The 17,888-nt window shown below is 41.2% G+C and overlaps 1 protein-coding gene across 3 annotated transcripts in view; it reads left to right on the top strand.

The window, feature by feature from the left end:
- The window catches only part of ZNF654 (zinc finger protein 654), a 58,988-nt gene that overhangs the window by 20,434 nt on the left and 20,666 nt on the right, over positions 1-17,888 (top strand). Inside the window, exons 2-5 of one of the 3 annotated variants that reach the window (XM_077480119.1) lie at positions 4,602-4,747; positions 8,171-8,252; positions 12,225-12,360; positions 14,742-14,944. In XM_077480119.1, the coding sequence (XP_077336245.1) occupies positions 4,602-4,747; positions 8,171-8,252; positions 12,225-12,360; positions 14,742-14,944 (567 nt within the window). Of the gene's footprint in view, positions 1-4,601; positions 4,748-8,170; positions 8,253-12,224; positions 12,361-14,741; positions 14,945-17,888 lie in introns of those variants that run through there. The other 2 variants (XM_077480120.1, XM_077480121.1) reach the window with 2 other exon arrangements.

The following is a 17,888-nucleotide window of genomic DNA, read 5'->3' on the forward strand; positions in this document are numbered from 1 at the left end:
GGATCACGCCACTCTGTGCAAAACGAGCTGCACAGTGGAGGTAAGTATGATGTTTGTTTTTTTTAAATGAGGAACCTTTACAACCTCTTTAACGTGCTGATGCTTTCCTCATCATTCCTTTCCTAAAGCAGAACCAAAAGTGTTACTAAACCTAGATCCTGCATTCACTATATCTGGTCTCTCACAGAACATGGAAAAACAATCATTTTAGTTAATATAAAGGGCTAAATACCTTTTCTCTTCAGCAGTATATAGCAGTCTTGTGATTTCTATGAGTGTCTAGTTAAAGCTTGTAGAAAAACAAATGCTGCAGCGCTCTGTGAAAACACAAAATGAATAAACTAAACGTGATGCAAATCAAAAAATGGGCAAGAATCCAAATACTCTAATGAAATATAAACATAGTCCATGCATGTAGGTGATTAGATGTGCGTGAAAGTCAAAAGGCAAAATAAAAAATAAATAAAAAAAGTTCAAAACTTCATATTGATGTCCAAACAGTGACGGGAATATGTGGCTAGAGTGAGGGGAGCCACCGCTGATGAACAGGCTTACCAAAACGTTTGAACCCAAAAGAACATTCGTACGATGAGGTATTGGATGGACGCTTTAACTCTCCAAATCGCTCGATTAAGTCCTTGCAGGGTAGTTGATGGTCAAAGGTCCATAGATATGGTGAAGAGTAGTTATAAAGGCCAACAGAAAGGGCCACATAGCAGAATTCCGTTTAAAATTGCAAACATTTTAATGAAGCTAGAAAACGTTTTTTAAAATCGCATGGCAGCAGTGGGTTCAAACGTTTTGGTTAGCCTTCTGTTTATCAGTGATGGTTCCCCTCACTCCAAGTTTTAAACCCGCTAGCAGCCGAAAAAGGGTTAAATCTGCCTGCAAAATGCTGCTGCGACGCTTTGCTGGCAGTATGGCGGCGCTGTCCCATTGTTTTAAATGTAGAGAAGTGGTGTATTCCCTGCTGCAAAGAAGCTGCTGGCAGGACTCTTTGTGACACCCTGCCAGCGCACCGAGGCTTTTTGATATTTTTATCACTGTGGCGCCTGAAAAATGCCTCCAGTGTGAAAGGGGTCTTGGTAACATAACTGCATCTGAGCACCACAAGCTTAAAATGCTTATGTATTTAATTTTTAATATTAAAAGCAAACTCCCCCTATCCATCATGCTTTATTTTGCTAGCATTTGTAACCACGGCCAATTGACCATGATGAAGGGCACATGATTCATGTAGCATTTACATTCTGGAATTCATCTGCCCTTGGCTCAGGTATGCAAGCAAGAAGGTGAGCTTAGCTGAGAAAACCGCACCCCCCCCCCCCCCCCCCCCCACACACACACACACACACACACACACACACACACACACACACACACACACACACACACACACACACACACACACACACACGTATAAAACAAATATAATATACCTGTCTATCTATTTTATAATGCTAGTAGCATAAAAATAGTTAATGTTGATTTGAGAGAGTAAAGTTCTGCTTTGAAATGACAAAAAAAAGTTCTAGTAATTTCTATTTTTTTTTTTCCTTTTGCGATGTTTCCTCTTGTAAAATTTACCTGTTGATCCTGCCAGTCATTTGAACCACCTCCTGTGGACATTGACTGACAACACTCTTGCTACATGTGAGACAGTAGCCTGGCATGGTCACCCTAAAACAGAAGATGTTACTGGCAGGACTTTCATGCAACAGATTGACAAAAAATGATTTGCTTAAAAAAAAGTGTAACGTGACACACAAAGCCAATCCTACTGAAGAATTCGATTTTGGTTTCATGTGCACTTTTAAGGGGAACGTCCCTCTTCTAATCAACATTGATTATTTGTAACTACTTCAATACTGGACACTTGTACACCTTCCTGCCCAGAACAATTTTCAGCTTTCAGCGCTGTCGCACTTTGAATGACAATTGCGCGGTCATGCTACATTGTGCCCAAACTAAATTCTTATAGTTTTGTTCCAACAAATAGAGCTTTATTTTAGTGGTATTTGATCACCTCCTGGGATTTTTATTTTCAGCTAAACAAATAAAAAAAAAAGGCCAAAAATTTTGAAAAAAATAAGTTTTTTATTTATTTATTTATTTTTTATTTTTGTTTTGGTTAAAAAAAACGTTGTAAATTTTCTTCTTCACTGATGGGGCTGCACTGACAGTCACTGAAAAGCGGCACCGATGAGGTAGCATTGATTGGCACTGATGTAATGTATGGTACTGATGAATGCCGAACAATGCCTACTGTGGTCACTGGCGTCCAATGTGTGCACTGATTGGCATCCCTGGTGGTCTAGGGTAACATACCTGGTGGTGACATAATTGATCAGCACAGAGCCCCCCCATCAGAGGAGCAGCCAATCGGCACTCCTCTACTCGCGTCTGACAGACGCGATTGAGGAAAAGCCGATCAACGGCTTTACATTGTGATCCGCCATGATTGGAAAGAGACTCCGTCGGAGACACTAGACCTAGATCGGTGTTGCGGTGTGTCAGACTGACACACCGCAACAATGATCGCCGCAATACATACAATACATACATGTTTTATCTCTTTAAAGACTCTGCAACTACAGAAACATACCAGTTGATGTAACAGAAATGCAGTCAACACTTGTTTTTCTATTGTGGACTGAAATCACACAGCACTGTTGTGGTCTGGGTGGTGTCAGCCCTGCCCGTTGTCTTTTGCTCAACTACTCAACCAATTTATAACATGTAGCCAAAATGAGAGCTGGGGGGGGGGGGGGGGGGCTCTTTGAGATAACATGGGCAATTCCTGGTCAGATCTACAGTTGTGTGTGTGGTTTTTTTTTTATTTATTTTTTTATTTTTTATATATATATATATATATATTCTGTTCTGGCCAATGTACATAAACTGCCAGGTGGGAGCTTCCCCGAGTGGACATACCTGTACTCCTTTCAGATTGTGTGATTGCCCCTCCCAATCGCCTATTACCTTTTTGTATCACCACTGGCTTCTTTTAGAATGTAAGCTCTACGGGCAGAACCCTCCTGTCCATTCTGTACTGTAATTGTGCTGTCCCCCCCTCTACATTGTAAAGCGCTGCATAAACTGTTGGCACTATATAAATCGTGTATAATAATCTGCAATAGTGCTCCATTGCAACATTAACATCTGTCAGTCTCTGTTGGTGGATGATCAACATCTGTCGGTGTACCAGTGTCCCACTAATACATTTAAAGCACCCCCGTGCTCGTTTGCAAACATAATACAGTGGTGATCGCACCACACATCTGAGGTATTGCTGCGAACATCAGAGCAATAATTCTAGCACCAGACCTCCTGTATAACTCTAAACTAGTAACCAATAAGGGCATATAGAGTGTCTCCTATATTAATACCAAAGTTTGGCACAATTTAACAAGCATGCACAATTTTAAAGAATGACATGTTTTTATTTACCCGGCACTACACAATTTTTTTATATTGGACCATAAATTTGGTTATTATATTGTTTTTTCGTGCATTGAAACTCATTAAAGTCTACTTGTTAAGAAATAGGCCGTCAGTACATCAGGTGATATTATCAATTTTCAATGATTGCTACCATAGGTCATAGGCCAGGTTCACACTGGTACGACAAATGCTCCGACATTGGGAGCTCATGAGAGCCGTCTTAACTGGTCCAGTACAAGTCGGTCCAACTTTGAAAATGCTCCCTGCGCTACTTTGGTCCGACCTTTAATCCTAATTCAGCCCATTGAATATCACCGGCTCGGCATGCGACTTGTGCTCTAATCTTGAAGGGGAACTCCACGCCAAATTTAAAAAACAAAACAAAAACCGCATAGGTTCCCCCTCCAAGGCCCTTCGGTCTGGCATGGATTTTAAGGGGAACCCTCCCCCACACCCCAAATCCATACCAGACCCTTATCCTAGCATGCAGCCCAGCAGGTCAGGAAAGGGGGTGGGGATGAGCAAGCACCCCCCTTCCTGAACCGTGCAAGGCCGCATGCCCTCAACATGGGGAGGGGGGCAGGGGGGACCTCTGTCCCCCACCCTAAAGCATCTTGCCCAAATGTTGATGGTGGCAAGGGCCCCGCGGTTTTTATTTTTTGCACTATAAACAAAAAGCGACAATTGTGAGAAATTTTTTTTTACTTTTTGCTATAATAAATATCCCCCCCCCCAAAAAAAAAAATATATATATATATATATATATATATATATATATATAATAAAAATTTTTCCTCAATTTAGGCCGATATGTATTCTTCTACATATTTTTGGTTAAAAAAATTGCAATAAGCGATTGGATTTTTTTTAAATGGCGGCTTAACATTTTTATAGCATCTCCCCGTTCTTCCTCTCCGTGAGGCGATTGCGGGTATCCCCATGGCGATCGAGTCTGCGGGGCCAGCGCCCTGACTCATGGAGCTTTCCGCGTGCGCGCCCCCGCCGCCTCTTAAAGGGCAACGTACAGGTACGTGATTTTTGCCTGTACCTGCCCTTCTGCTGACGTGTATCGCCGTGAGGCGGTTGGGAAGCTAGATAATCATATTGTACATGAGTGTATTTCTTCATGATTGACAGCCATTGTATGTCTCTTTCAGATTGTTGAAGACTACACTGCCCGGTGGCACGTCCCTTTGCCTCAGCTTCAAGTTCTACAGACTGCACTTTGCTGCTTTACATCTGCCAGCGTGTCTTTCCCGGATGAATGTGAGCACGTTCAGTATGTTTTGAGTAGACTAGCTTTGTAAGTACACTTTTCCCTTTTAACACATTAGTATGATGTTTGAGAAAAGTTATTCTTTAGACCACTAACACAAGCTTTACATATGGTGTCTGTCCTGCTTTCTGTAGTTCATTCAGAATGACATTCTGCTGCCCTTCTGGCTCATGTGAATATTTTGTTTAACCACCTCAACCCCCGGAAGATTTGGCTGCTGAATGACCAGGCCATTTTTTGTAATTCGGCATTGCTTTGCTTTAACTGACAATTGCGCGGTCGTATGATGCTGCCCCCAAAAAAAATTGATGTCCTTTTTTTTTTTTTTTCCCCACAAATAGAGCTTTCTTTTGGTGGTATGTGATCACCTCTGCATTTTTTTTTTTTTGTTTTTTTTGTTTTTTTTGCGCTGTAAACAAAAAAAAAAAAGCGACAATTTTGAAAAAAAAAAAAACGTTTTGTACTTTTTTTTTTATTTTTTATTTTTTTTTGCTATAATATCCCCATTTTTTTTCTAAAATGGCAAATTTTTTTCTCAGTTTAGACCGATATGTATTCTTCTACATATTTTTGGTAATAAAAGTCGCAATAAGCAACACATGGGGTATATTAAAATGTAATAAAATTGTAATAAAAATCACAATAAGCATATATTGACTGGTTTGCACAAAATTTATAGTGTCTACAAAATAGGGGAAAGATTTATAACATTTTTTTATTATATATTTTTTCTTACTAGTAATGGCGGAAATCTGCGATTTATTTTTGTTTCCTCGGGACTGCGACATTATGGTTGATGCATTTTTGACACATTTTTTGGGACCATTGGCATTTATACAGCGATCAGTGCTATAAAAATGCACTGATTTACTGAAAATGTCACTGGCAAGGAAAGGGGTTAAGACTAGGGGGTGATTAAGGGTTTAACTGTGTGTCCCTCTCTGTGTTCTAATGGATGGGACTGTGTAGGGAAGATGATAGATCGCTGTTCATACTTTGTATGAACACACAATCAGTCTCTCCTTCCCTCAGAAAACCGGGATCTGTGCGTTTACACGCACAGATCCCGGTTCTCGTTGCGTCACGATTGATTGCGGGAGCCCGGCGGTCATAGAGACCACCGCGCACTCACAACTGCTCCAGGGGCGAGCAGCAGGCGAAGGCACGCCCCTAGTGGCCGCAGGGCGAAGCAGTGTTGAATAATGTCCTTTTGCCCAGCCGTTCCATTCTGCCGCAGTTGGTCGGCAAGTGATTAATTTTGCACCAAAATGAATCCTTTAGGGCAGCAGCCTTTCTCCACCAGGGTTCCTCCAGAGGTTGCTTCGGGGTACCTTTTTTAAGTAATGAGCAACCTCTACTTTGATCAATTCCCACGGACACCAACAATTTTTTTATTTTTTTAGCTATTTGTAAGGGGGGATTCTTTCCAATGATCACAAATATAAGGAGCAGTCTTCCCACTGGCCATCACACTAATACTGTGGGCTGTAGATGTAGCAATTATGACATTTTCACAGCTTGTGGTAAAGCTCGCCGTGGTGCCCCAATTCATTTTGAATGGAAACCACATTAAAAATGCATGTGTATCGCAACACAGTGTCCTGTGTATTGTGTTGCAGGAAAATGTAACCTCCCCCATATTTCTATTCATTATAATGAGTTAAAGCCTGTTTGACTTGCATGGGTTGTTTATCACGACATACGCACAGTGTTGTGATGCTAAGAAAGATGTAATCTATGAAAACCCAGGACTTCAACAGTTTCTAAGATCATACATCCATAGCATTGGAACCACAGATCATCCCTTGGTCATAGATAGATAGATCATACATTTTGATAGGTTTTAATGTTGCAAAGTTGCAGCCAAGTAATTTACTAACAATTGTGTTTTAACGTGCCTCTAAATGTGTGTTGGTGTGTTTTTGTTTTCTGTGTGTGTGTGTGTGTGTGTGTGTACAGTGGGCAAAATTAGTATTGATAATGGCTCCATTTTTCTAGGTAAATATATTTCTAAAGGTATTCTTAACATAAAATTCTCACAACAGTAACAATCCATACATGCAAAAACAAAAAAAAAGTTCCGAAATTAACTGCGGGTTTTACACCTTCGTTCTCAAGAAAAATCATCACCACATGCTGTGCCATGCATGCACTAACACTGCTGTTTGCCATCTTGATTAACAGTAACTGGAATGGCCTGTGACATGTGAATTGCTTACCATTAATAGGACACACTTGCCACTTAGTACTGCGTGTAGTACTACCACGCTAGCATCCTCTTTTTAAACCTGAGGTGTTCCCTGGAAACTCAGTTTGTTTTGCATTGTAAAAGAGAAGCATGGGATATATTAAAAAAATAATAATTGCGCTCACCTAGGTGGATACAGCATTGATCCGATGCTTCATCTGTCCCCTGCTGTCTCTGCACTGAGAATTGAGCGATCTAACACTGCTGATCACTCAGTTCCCCCCCTTTGCTTTTGAGCAGGGAGTCAGGACTGTCAGTCACTGGCCCTCACATGTGATCTGTTTGCTTGTAATTAGTGTGTGTATAAAAGATCAATGAGTTTCTGGACTCCTGACAGACCCTTTCATCTTTCATCCAATGCTGCACTGACGTGACTGGATTCTGAGTCATGGGAAAAGCAAAAGAATTGTCAAAGTATCTGCGGGGAAAAGGTAGTTGAACTGTATAAAAAGATATCCAAGGAATTGATAATGCCAATCGGCAGTTTTCAAACACTAATGAAGAAGTGGAAAATGAGGGATTCCATTGAAACCAAACCACGGTCAGGTAGACCAACTAAAATTTCAGCCACAACTACCAGGAATATTGTTTGGGATGCAAAGAAAAACCCACAAATCTTCAGGTGAAACACAGGACTCTCTGAAAACATGTGGTGTGACTGTTTTCAGATGCACAATAAGGATGCACTCGAAGAAAGATGGGCTGCATGGTCGAGTCACCAGAAGAAAGCCATTACTACGCAAATGCCACAAAGTATCCCCCTTACAATGCACCAAACAGCACAGAGACAAGCCTCAAACCTTCTGGCACAAAGTCATTTGGAGTGATGAGACCAAAATTGAGCTTTTTAGCCACAACCATAAACAATGCATTTTGGAGAGGAGTCAACAAGGCCTATGATGAAAGTTACACCATTCCTACTGTGACACACGGAGGCGGATCGCTGATGTTTTAGGAATGTGTGAGCTACAAAGGCACCGGAAAATTTGGTCAAAATTGATGGCAAGATGAATGCAGTATGTTATCAAAAAAAACTGTCCAGTATGAGAGTGCGAGCAGTTTATGGACCTCTGTGCAAACAAGCCCACACAGTGGACTATTTGTGGTGTGAATGCTTGCAGTGATTTTAGTTTTTGCCAGTTTTATTATTTGATGTGTTTTTATATTGTGGTCCTATTTAGAATATATGTCTTATCTTTTAGGAGCCTCTTTGAATTGATGCTGTTTTTTGGAAAAGATGAGTTTTATGAAACTCCTTTGAAAGACATTCTTGGCTCAGTGCAGGTAATTATTAGGTTGTTGTTTTGTCATCTTATGGCTCGTACATACTGGTCCACATGCATGCTAAAACAGGTGTGAGCCGATGTCCACAACGTACCAACATTGAGGAGTGGTGCCTTGCATTGTTAAACGGCAAGGCATTGTGGGTTTTTCTTTTTAATTTTGTTGGGTTTTATTGCAGACCTCAAACTAACTGGAGGAGAGTTCAAAACTGATCTTAGAAAGTATCATAGGGAAAGGGTAGTTGATGCTTGGAGTAAACGTCCAGCAGAAGTAGTGAGTCAGCCAACAGTAAATGGCTTTAAACATGCTTGGGGCAAACGGCTCTATATGCAAAAAACAAACAGGTAGACTCGATGGACTACTCCCCATTTTTTATTTTTTTTCCTGCCATCGCGTTTCTGTGTGTGTCCCGGTTAGAATTTCCCTATTTGTCATGTTTTACTATTATCACCAAGAGTGAATGTGTGAGAAAATTACATTTTGGGTTGTCAACAGAAATAGAAGTAAAATCCTCCAGTGGGGTCACTAATTCTTGTCCTTTACTTTGGAGGGATTTCCACTCTTTTCTTTTTGTTAACGTTTAGATAGGAAATGAAGGTAAATCTCCCCAATTGTACACATAACAAAACCTGACAGGGGTTATAACCCTCCCTTGCTCTATTCAAAATAGGGGGGGGGGGGGTTCTGGCTTTAGTTCTTCTCAATAAAGAATGTATGAAATGAAGAGAAAATGTATCCATGTGTATTTGGATCTTGAACATTAGTGGGGATAAGAGGATTACAGGCCCTATAAAAAAAAAAATGGCTAATGACCAGAAAAAAACCTTGAGCTGGGCATTTTGGCCAAGGGATCCAGAATAAAAATGATACAGAAATGCCAAAAAGTATAATGTTCTAAAAATGAACGACGGTCCAAAGTGATATCATTTTAACCAGCTAACTTTCTTTGCAGTAAGTATGTAGGGTTGTGAAAATTACCATATTTATTGGTGGATAACACGCACACCAATTTAAGAGGGAAAAAAAATGTGTGCCCATCTGCCCCCTCAATGCAGCTCGCCATATCTTGGCTCTCACATACAGTCCCGGTTCCGCCATTGGCATTGGACCAGTTCCTGTGATAGACAGAACACTGGTCCAATACCGGTGGCGGGACTGTGTGTTGGAGAGACGAGTGGAGAGGAGATGACGGCTCAGTGATTTTCGGGGGTCCTTCTTCCCCTCCAAGGTACACTGTCGCAGTATAACACGCACGTGCGTTTTTGTTTTTTTTTCTCTCTCATTTTCAGTGGGAAAAAAAGTGTGTGTTATACGCCGATTTAAATACAGTATGTCGACATTGTTGTGAAAAATGACAGGAAAATGCCTTTTTTTTTTTTTTTTTTCCTCTGTTACATGAACAGGGAAAATAGATCTGCTGCCAGGAGCAATATATTAAAAGAGAAGTATGGACTTTGTAAAAAAAATAAAATAAAAAATACTCACCTGGGTGGATGCATTATTGATCCGATGCATCTGTCCTCCGCCAGATCGTCGGTGACAACTGAGCGATGAAACACAGCTGATCGCTCAGTTTTCCCCTCCGATCTGAATAGAAAGCCATGATGGTCACTCTGTAGCATGAGGCTGTCTGTATATTCTGCAATATTTACATTTTTGGTAAACTCATTCAATAAATCCAGGCTCTGCAAACTGAGATAACATGCACTGAATTGATACATTTACACAATTTCACAGTAACCATGAGATAAAAAAAAGTTCAGCAATATTCCTTTATCCCATTGTTTTCAAATCTATTTACAAACATGTACATTACAAACCTTGTGATTATTTGAATAGCAATGCATCTGTAGCAGGCTCTAAGTGTGAGGAGGAAGGGCAAACCTTACAAGTAGCTTGTAAACCTTGTGATCTTACGGCACATATCTTGAAGTGTTTTATTCCTCCCGTGAGGAGCTAACTTGCAGCAGGCTGTAAAAGAGAGCCAGTTTTGGATAATTTTGAAGTTCTTCTACCTATGGGTAACGGAAAAAATGTATAGGGACTTTGTATGGCCTGGTAAGGCCGATTTGTTCCATCCCTTGGGACTTTAAGTGAAATTGTGGCCTGGTAAGGTCAGATTTCCATCCCTATCATAAATCGAGAAGCGAGCAAGGGGGTGGGAAATATATATAAGGCACGTTATTGCAAAGAGGTAAATTGGTGGACATATTGGCATTTTTGATTGCCATAGCATACAATCAAGCATAGCAAGTAAATACACATAATAATGATATAATAGTAATACAGTACATAGAATGATAAAATCAGTATCCCATAATATAGCAAGCAATAGCCTTCCAGAGTTCACCAAAATAGATATTGAATGAAACAGTAATGCATAATGGTACTTGCACAGCCTATGAACTCCTTGGTCCTAAAAGGGGGTATTGAAAGTAAATTTGATGTTATAGTGTTGATGGAAAACATAGTGTATGGCAGCTCTATGGGTTTTGTGGCTAGGAGGCCACTCGTCAGGAGCAAGCACAAGATGCATCTATGTGTAAAAGAGATTTGGCTTGAATGATATGATGTAAGCAAACCTGTATAGTGGTGGGGGGTGGGACCCCCAAACCAAATAACTGTTAACTCTTTATAGTTCGTATGATGGTGGTGTAGTACCGGGTACCATGGCCGTCCGAAAAAGTGTTTCCCACTGCAGCGGGCATCTCGTCCAATATGCCCCAACAGGCATCAACCAGGACCGGCATGGGGACACAAGGCGACCTGGATGTGGGTTGGAATAGGGAGTGAACCAAAATTTAGCTGCACAGGAGAGGAGAGTGTGAGGAAGTGAGTGAAGACAGCCAAAGCATGGGATCGGGTGAGGGGTGAAAGCTGGCAGCCAAGGACTGAGATGTGGAGTGAAAATTGAGGGAGGTTGGAAGGGATAAGTAATCGCCAGTGAGAGGAGGGAAGTGAGAGTGAAGACCAAAATAAAGTGGTGGTGTGGATAACTACCTGTGGTGAGAAAGGGCTGGTGACAGGGGAAAAAAAAAGGAACCCTCGTTTTTATTTTGATTCTATGTACTGTATTACTATTATATCATTGTTATGTGTATTTACTTGCTATGCTTGTGTCCTATGGCGAGCAATAAAAATCCCAATATGTCCACCAATTTACCTCTTTGCAACCACGTGCCTCATATAAATTCCCACCCCCCTTTCTCTCTCCTCTTCTTGTTGGTACCTATGGGTGAAGTAGGTAATATACTGTTGTTTTAATTAATAAAAAATTTTTTTTGTAGTTCTCAAACTGTGTGATTAACTTAAAATCTGTTCTGATATCGCTGTTTTACTAACCTTACAGCTTATTCTAAATAGGAAACCTTCATTTTGTTTGCTAATACTAAAGATTCTAACTACCAGTAAGAAGTCCTTACATTTAAAGAGCACCTGTCATTTCAGATCCGTCACGACAGCGCCTGTTAGCGGGCATCCACTCGCCTGCTGCCACCACATCCCTCACCTTGTTGTGTCACTGCCACATCACCACCCATCCCGTTTTAACGTGAATGGGACTCTTGGTGAGTCAACAGCAGGTCAGAGATGACAGTTGCTCTTTAAAAATTATGATTTAAATTGGTTTGATTTAAAGAAAACCAGTCAGGCTATGTAGGATAGGTCGGAGGAAGCGGGGGTGGGGCAGCCTTTTCAAGACTAATTATTAGCCTTATCTACCACTTTGAAAAACAAATCTCTTCCTCTTAAAGAGAGCATCTTTTATCTTGTCACCATAACCCTAGTTCCTCAATGGATGATCTCTGTCCCAGTGATGATGATGGTGCCAGAATAAGGAGCCTTTGTTTAAGTGGAGTCTGCCGTTTCCAACACCTTCATTGCTCCTTGTTAAATGAAATAAGAATGGCTGTCTAAATCAGTCCCTTAGCAATATAAAGCATTTATGTTTTTATAACAACCTGACTTTTTCAGGAATGCCATGACCTTCTAATGCGATATGACAATATGGACCTACGACTAGCCACGTGTGTAATCAAGGATGGAGGACCCTGGGAGGATCCTGTATTGCAAGCTATACTTAAAGGGAAATCTGAACCTCAAGACATTGGTGAGCAATTTTGTTTGGAGGCTAAATGTCTGGAAAACTTATAAATAGGAGACTCCAATATTTCTGTGCTCCCTGAGAGCAAAGAAATACACGCAACAGTAAAGTGCAGATTATCTGTATCGTATGTATTTTATTATTTTTTTTTATTATTTATCCATTACATGTATATAGCACCGTGAATTTACTCAGCGATTTACATGTCGTACATTCGCATCATTTCCTGCCCTCAAGGAGCTTACAATCTAAGGTCCAAACTCTCATTCATACATACACATACAGGAGCCAATTAACCTACATATCTGTATAGCTGCAGCCTTGGTCCAATGCTGCAGCTGTACCTCCACTAGCTCTAAGACCAAGAACTGAGCAATCACATGATAGCTGATGACTCATATATGACCCGAAAATAGGGTTATTGGCATTTTGTGATAGGAAAAAAAAAAAGGTGCCAATTAACTGCATGCCGCGTCCCATTGCTGTCGATGCAAATATTACAGCCACATTATTTAATTTTTATTTATTTTCTCTTTCATTCATTGATGGATAGAGATGGACAAACTTCCAATGGGACGTTTCACGAACCGCAAAGTTTGCGGCGGGCCCCATTGACATCAATGGCAGGCGAACTTTAAAAACCTACAGGTCATATTTCCAGCCACAAAATAATTACTAGCTGTGCACACATAGTCCCACCACATGGCCACTGACATAACGCATGTATGAAGTGAATCTGGGATCGACAACTACAAGCATTCTTTTTTTATATGTGAAATTTTGACAATTCAGGACTCAGGGTTACATGAAGGCAATGGAGGAGAGGATAGGTCAGGGTAGGCTACGACGAGGATGCAGGAGATGATCACCAGCACTGTGATATAGAGCACTGACACCACACCAGCACCGTGTAGCTAGTGATTTGCAGACTGTACCTCAGTCCCTACACTGATAAAGGACTGCTGCAGAATAGGGCAGCAATCTGCAGCAGTGCACCACAACCCTCCAAATAGTACACCTATACCAGTCCTTACAAGGACCTTTGTGGACCAAGTAGCTAGTGATTTGCAGACTGTATCTCAGTCCCTACACTGATAAAGGACTTCTGCAGAATAGGGCAGCAGTCAAGTATAATATTCTTTCTATATTTGGAAGAAAGTATATTATACGTGTACAACCATATATATATATATATATATATATATATATATATATATATATATATATATATATATATATATATATATATATATATATATATATATATATATATATATATATATATATATATATATATATATATATATATTGTACAGCTATACCAGTCCTTAAAAGGACCTTTGTGGACCTAATAGTAATAGCTAGTGATTAAACTGACTGTCCCTGCTGCACACAGCGTCCTGTCCCTCCCTGCACTGACAAAAGACAGGCTGCTGCAATCGCCAGCACAGCAGTGCACTCAACCCTATATACTGTACCTATACCATACCAGTCCTTTAAAAGGACTTTTGTGGACCTAATAGCTAGCGATTTGTGTCACTACAGTCTCTCCCTGCTCCACACAGCATCCTGTCCCTACACTGAAATAACACAGAATGTAAAATGGCCGCCAGATCAGGTCTATTTATAAGGTAGGGGGAATGTCCAATTGTCCCAATGCTGAAATGTCTCAATTGGCTGTCCTGTACCCCATGATGGATGTGCCATCATGGGTCAAAGTTCTTTCACACTGTAAACACATATGTCCGCCGGGCGAACAGCGGCAATAGTCCGCCGATTGGGCGAATCGCGAACATGCAAAATTTGCCGCGAACAGTTCAGCCATCCCTATTGATGGACGCAGCTCCTTTAATTCTTGATTTTGGTGTTATCAGTTTCGGTTTTCGGCCAAGTGCATCCTGAATTTTCAGTTTCAGCATGGGAATCTAATTTCAGTGAGCTGCAAGTTTTCAGTGTTAGTCACTGTTCTTTGCTCTGATACTCCAGCGAATGTCTGGCTCAGGCTCTCAGCCATGCACTGGGAGGCTGGGCCAGCTGCCAGTCAAGCATCTGGCTGGACCCTGACTTTAAAGTCAGGATCCTTCCGGAGCCTGGACTGCCTAAGTGACATCAGTGTACAGTGGTTTTTAGTCCACTGTCGGCTGAATCTGGGCTACAGAAATAAGTGCACTCCTGTGACCCAGAAGAGAAGTATGGCCAAAAAAAGCTAAAATATTTTTTTTCATTTACAGTAAAATATATAGTCTTAATGTAGTTTTACGGTGGTTTTTTTTTTTTTCCAGAATTTTCAATAATGGAGGGAAAATACAGGAAAAGGTTCATGCTTGCATAATTCTATAATCTGTAGGTTTACATCGGTGTTAATATCTTGTATGTTCCCTTGGCAGTGGACAAATACCTGGAGTCTGAGAATCAGCTGTTCTTTGAATTCAGAGTGAGGTACCTCATTGCCTGTGAACGCATTTCAGAAGCAGTGGCTCTGATAACAACCTGTCTGAGTCATCCAGAAGTCAGCAGAAATATCTATTACCATCAAGCATACTTCATATGCCTGCATATGACCAAACTAACTGATAAGTTGCTTCCTGAGGTATGTTGTTAATTATATCTAAAGAAAATATCAGTGTTTCTAATGTGTAAACATTGGATTAGAATGAAGCTCTTGATGGGTTTTTATAATGTCTTTGAAGCACTCCTAGGACACTAAAATGTAAAGCCCAACTCTAGTAAACTTGCAAATTCTCAATTTCAGTGGGGCTGTATCTGTACTACAAGGATTTAACTGCTTGCTTAATTCTGGGGGGCACAGAAAAGCTAATAATTTACTTAAATCAATCCTCCTAACTGCTTGACGGTGTCTTTTTTTCTGCATGTTCCAGCAGTCTAAGGTTTTTGTTATCAAGACTGATGCAGGGTCCAAAGCCACTGATGTATTTAGGTTTTGTGCTGCCCTAGGCCTGACTAAACTGGTGCACCCCCTAATTTAAATATGGCCCACCCCTTCCTGTCAAGGGCACACCCCTTCCTGTTTGACCTGACTTGTAATCTGTAAACCACACTCTTTCAGTGCAGTCTCACCAGTGCCCATCAGTGCAGCCTCGTCAGTACCCAATAGAATAAACAAGCAGTTCAACTTTGCAGTGCAGGTGCAGCCCCACTGTAAGGGAGAATTTTCAGATCTAGAGTTGTGCTTTAAAGGTGTCTATTCACTTGGTATAGAGTGAAGTGTTCAACTACATGCAGGGGTGAGCAATGCCTGCATTGTTTGATGGGATTTAGAGTTGAGATCTCAGTTTTAGGTTTAATGGTTGACATGTATACCTTGAGCTTGTAGAGTTACCACTGGATTTATACGATCAAAGAGCTTATAGCAAACTGAAGATTCTGCGGACGTAGGAACTATCTTATGTAACTTTGTATGATCTTTCTGTTCAGCTAGCAAAGTGTACATTGATTTTAGTGAATTGGGTGAAGCTGTGTTGACCCAACCGACCAAACCTTCTGGTAAATTTCCCTCACACATGATGGGGTATTTTAAGTTAACACTTTGATTTAGAATCTTGCAGGCCCCTAAGGTGATAAATTAGCCCTGCGAGATCCAGAAACATCGGTCAGTGATTCACTAGTTATGATGATTTAATAATAAATGCAAAACTTCTGTGTACAGAAGCAAAGACACGCATGTACTTTGAGCGCTATAGCCAAAATACCATCAGTACATTTGAATGGAATCGCAAAAAGGATGCCCCAGGCTGCTGTCAAACACTTGGAGAAGTGATCGGTGCAAACAATTGCACAAGGAGCAGCAGTGCTCGGGACCATTGGTGAAAATATTTACAATGTAGTAATCCTCATAAGTTTGGTTAGGTATAATGTTGGATGTAAAGAGTCTGCCCAGTAGATGCAAAATTTAGTTTACGCCAAATCATTATAATCTTAATAAAAAGGCAGCAATACCAGTGCCGGGAGCTCTGGGCTGTGATTGGATCTCCCACTCTGGTTCCCATGGGGAAGCCATTGAAAGGATGGCGAGGTGACAGCCTGTGGATCACGGTCCATTTGTGTGTCCGAACTGTGGTCCTTGGATGATATTAGGATCAATCGGTGAACGGGAGAAGGGACCAACAGTAAAAGCAGGCGTAGGGGTTGCCGTGACGTCATGTTTTGCACTTATGTGTTCCATGCTGGCTCCTTCCTGCTTCCATTCAGTGGCTGGTCCTGACATCACCTGCGGCCCGCTGTTCGTGCCAGGACACACACTGTGATACACAGGCTGTCACCTCACCATCCTCTCAATGGCTTCCCCATGGGAACCTGAGTGTGAGATCCCATCACAGCCCGGAGCTCCTGGCATTGTTATTGCTTGCCTTTTTTGGAATAAACAAAAGCTGTTTGCATCTACTGTACTGGGAAGACTCTATACACCCAGCATTATATCCACCCAATCTTAGAAGGATTACATTGTAAATACTAAGGGCCCTGAGTGCTGTTCCTCTGTCTGGCCGTGTACAGGAGACTGCTGGTGAAATTTCTTTAGTGATGCTAAGCCCTTAGTTTTTAAGAAACTGATTTAATCACTTACTGAGTATGCTGTTTCTTTGTTTAAATCCTTTCCTATATTCCAGTTTAGGCTGGTGCCAGGACTGCTGCCCCAAGTTTCCCGTTTTTCCTCAGGGTGGCTCCTGTCTCTTGCAGCATCCTACGGAGCCACCCTTGCAGGCAGGGACTAGAGCTCTCTACACTTTGTACATCAATAGAAATATAAAGCCCCATCTGGGATGGCAAGGCACTCGCCTGCTCCTCCCTCTTACTCCCCTCTGTCTTCTCCAAGCTTATATATAAACGAGACTGTTAACTGTTTACTGTGAAGTTCGGGGAATCGGCACTAAGAGCAGGGGCCAGCAAATCTGAAAACTGTAAATTGAAAGTGCTAGGCAAATAGTTTACTGGCGAACATTGTTTAATGGGGTAAACATTAAAATACTGTGGGTTTAATACTATGTTAACTACTTCCCACCCGCGCTATAGTCGTCCAGTTCTGGGAGACATCCTCTTAGTGGTGATCAAATAACACCAAAAAAGCTCTGTCTAAACAAAGATAACAATCTCATAAGGGTACAGTGTTGCATGACTACCTAATTGTCATTCAAAGTGCAACAGCGCTGAAAATTGGTCTGGGCAGAAAGGGGATAAAAGTGCTCAATATTGTAGTGGTTTTGTATCGTAGTGTGCCATCTTTCCTGTTAATTTCAGCAGAAGCAGAAGAAGCTGAATCTTTCTGAATGGGGTGTGTGACAATTTTAACCTTTTATACTAGACAGAAAAAGATACACACCTGTTAAGTCAAAAAAAAATTTCGTCAAATGCAGCACCAGGGAAATGAGATGACAAGATGGAAAATTTGACCCCTGGAGGCAGGGAGATATAAGAAGCCAGTGGGCCTTTAAATTTGCCAGTAACTGAGGTATCCACTTTGAGTAAACTGGCCCTTTAGAGACCATTATCAGTGAGGCTGGCACAGATGATGCTATATA

The sequence above is a fragment of the Lithobates pipiens genome, unplaced genomic scaffold, assembly GCF_037356315.1.
Source record: "Lithobates pipiens isolate NorthernLeopardFrog02 unplaced genomic scaffold, aLitPip1_a1.2 Scaffold_16, whole genome shotgun sequence".
NCBI lineage: Eukaryota > Metazoa > Chordata > Amphibia > Anura > Ranidae > Lithobates > Lithobates pipiens.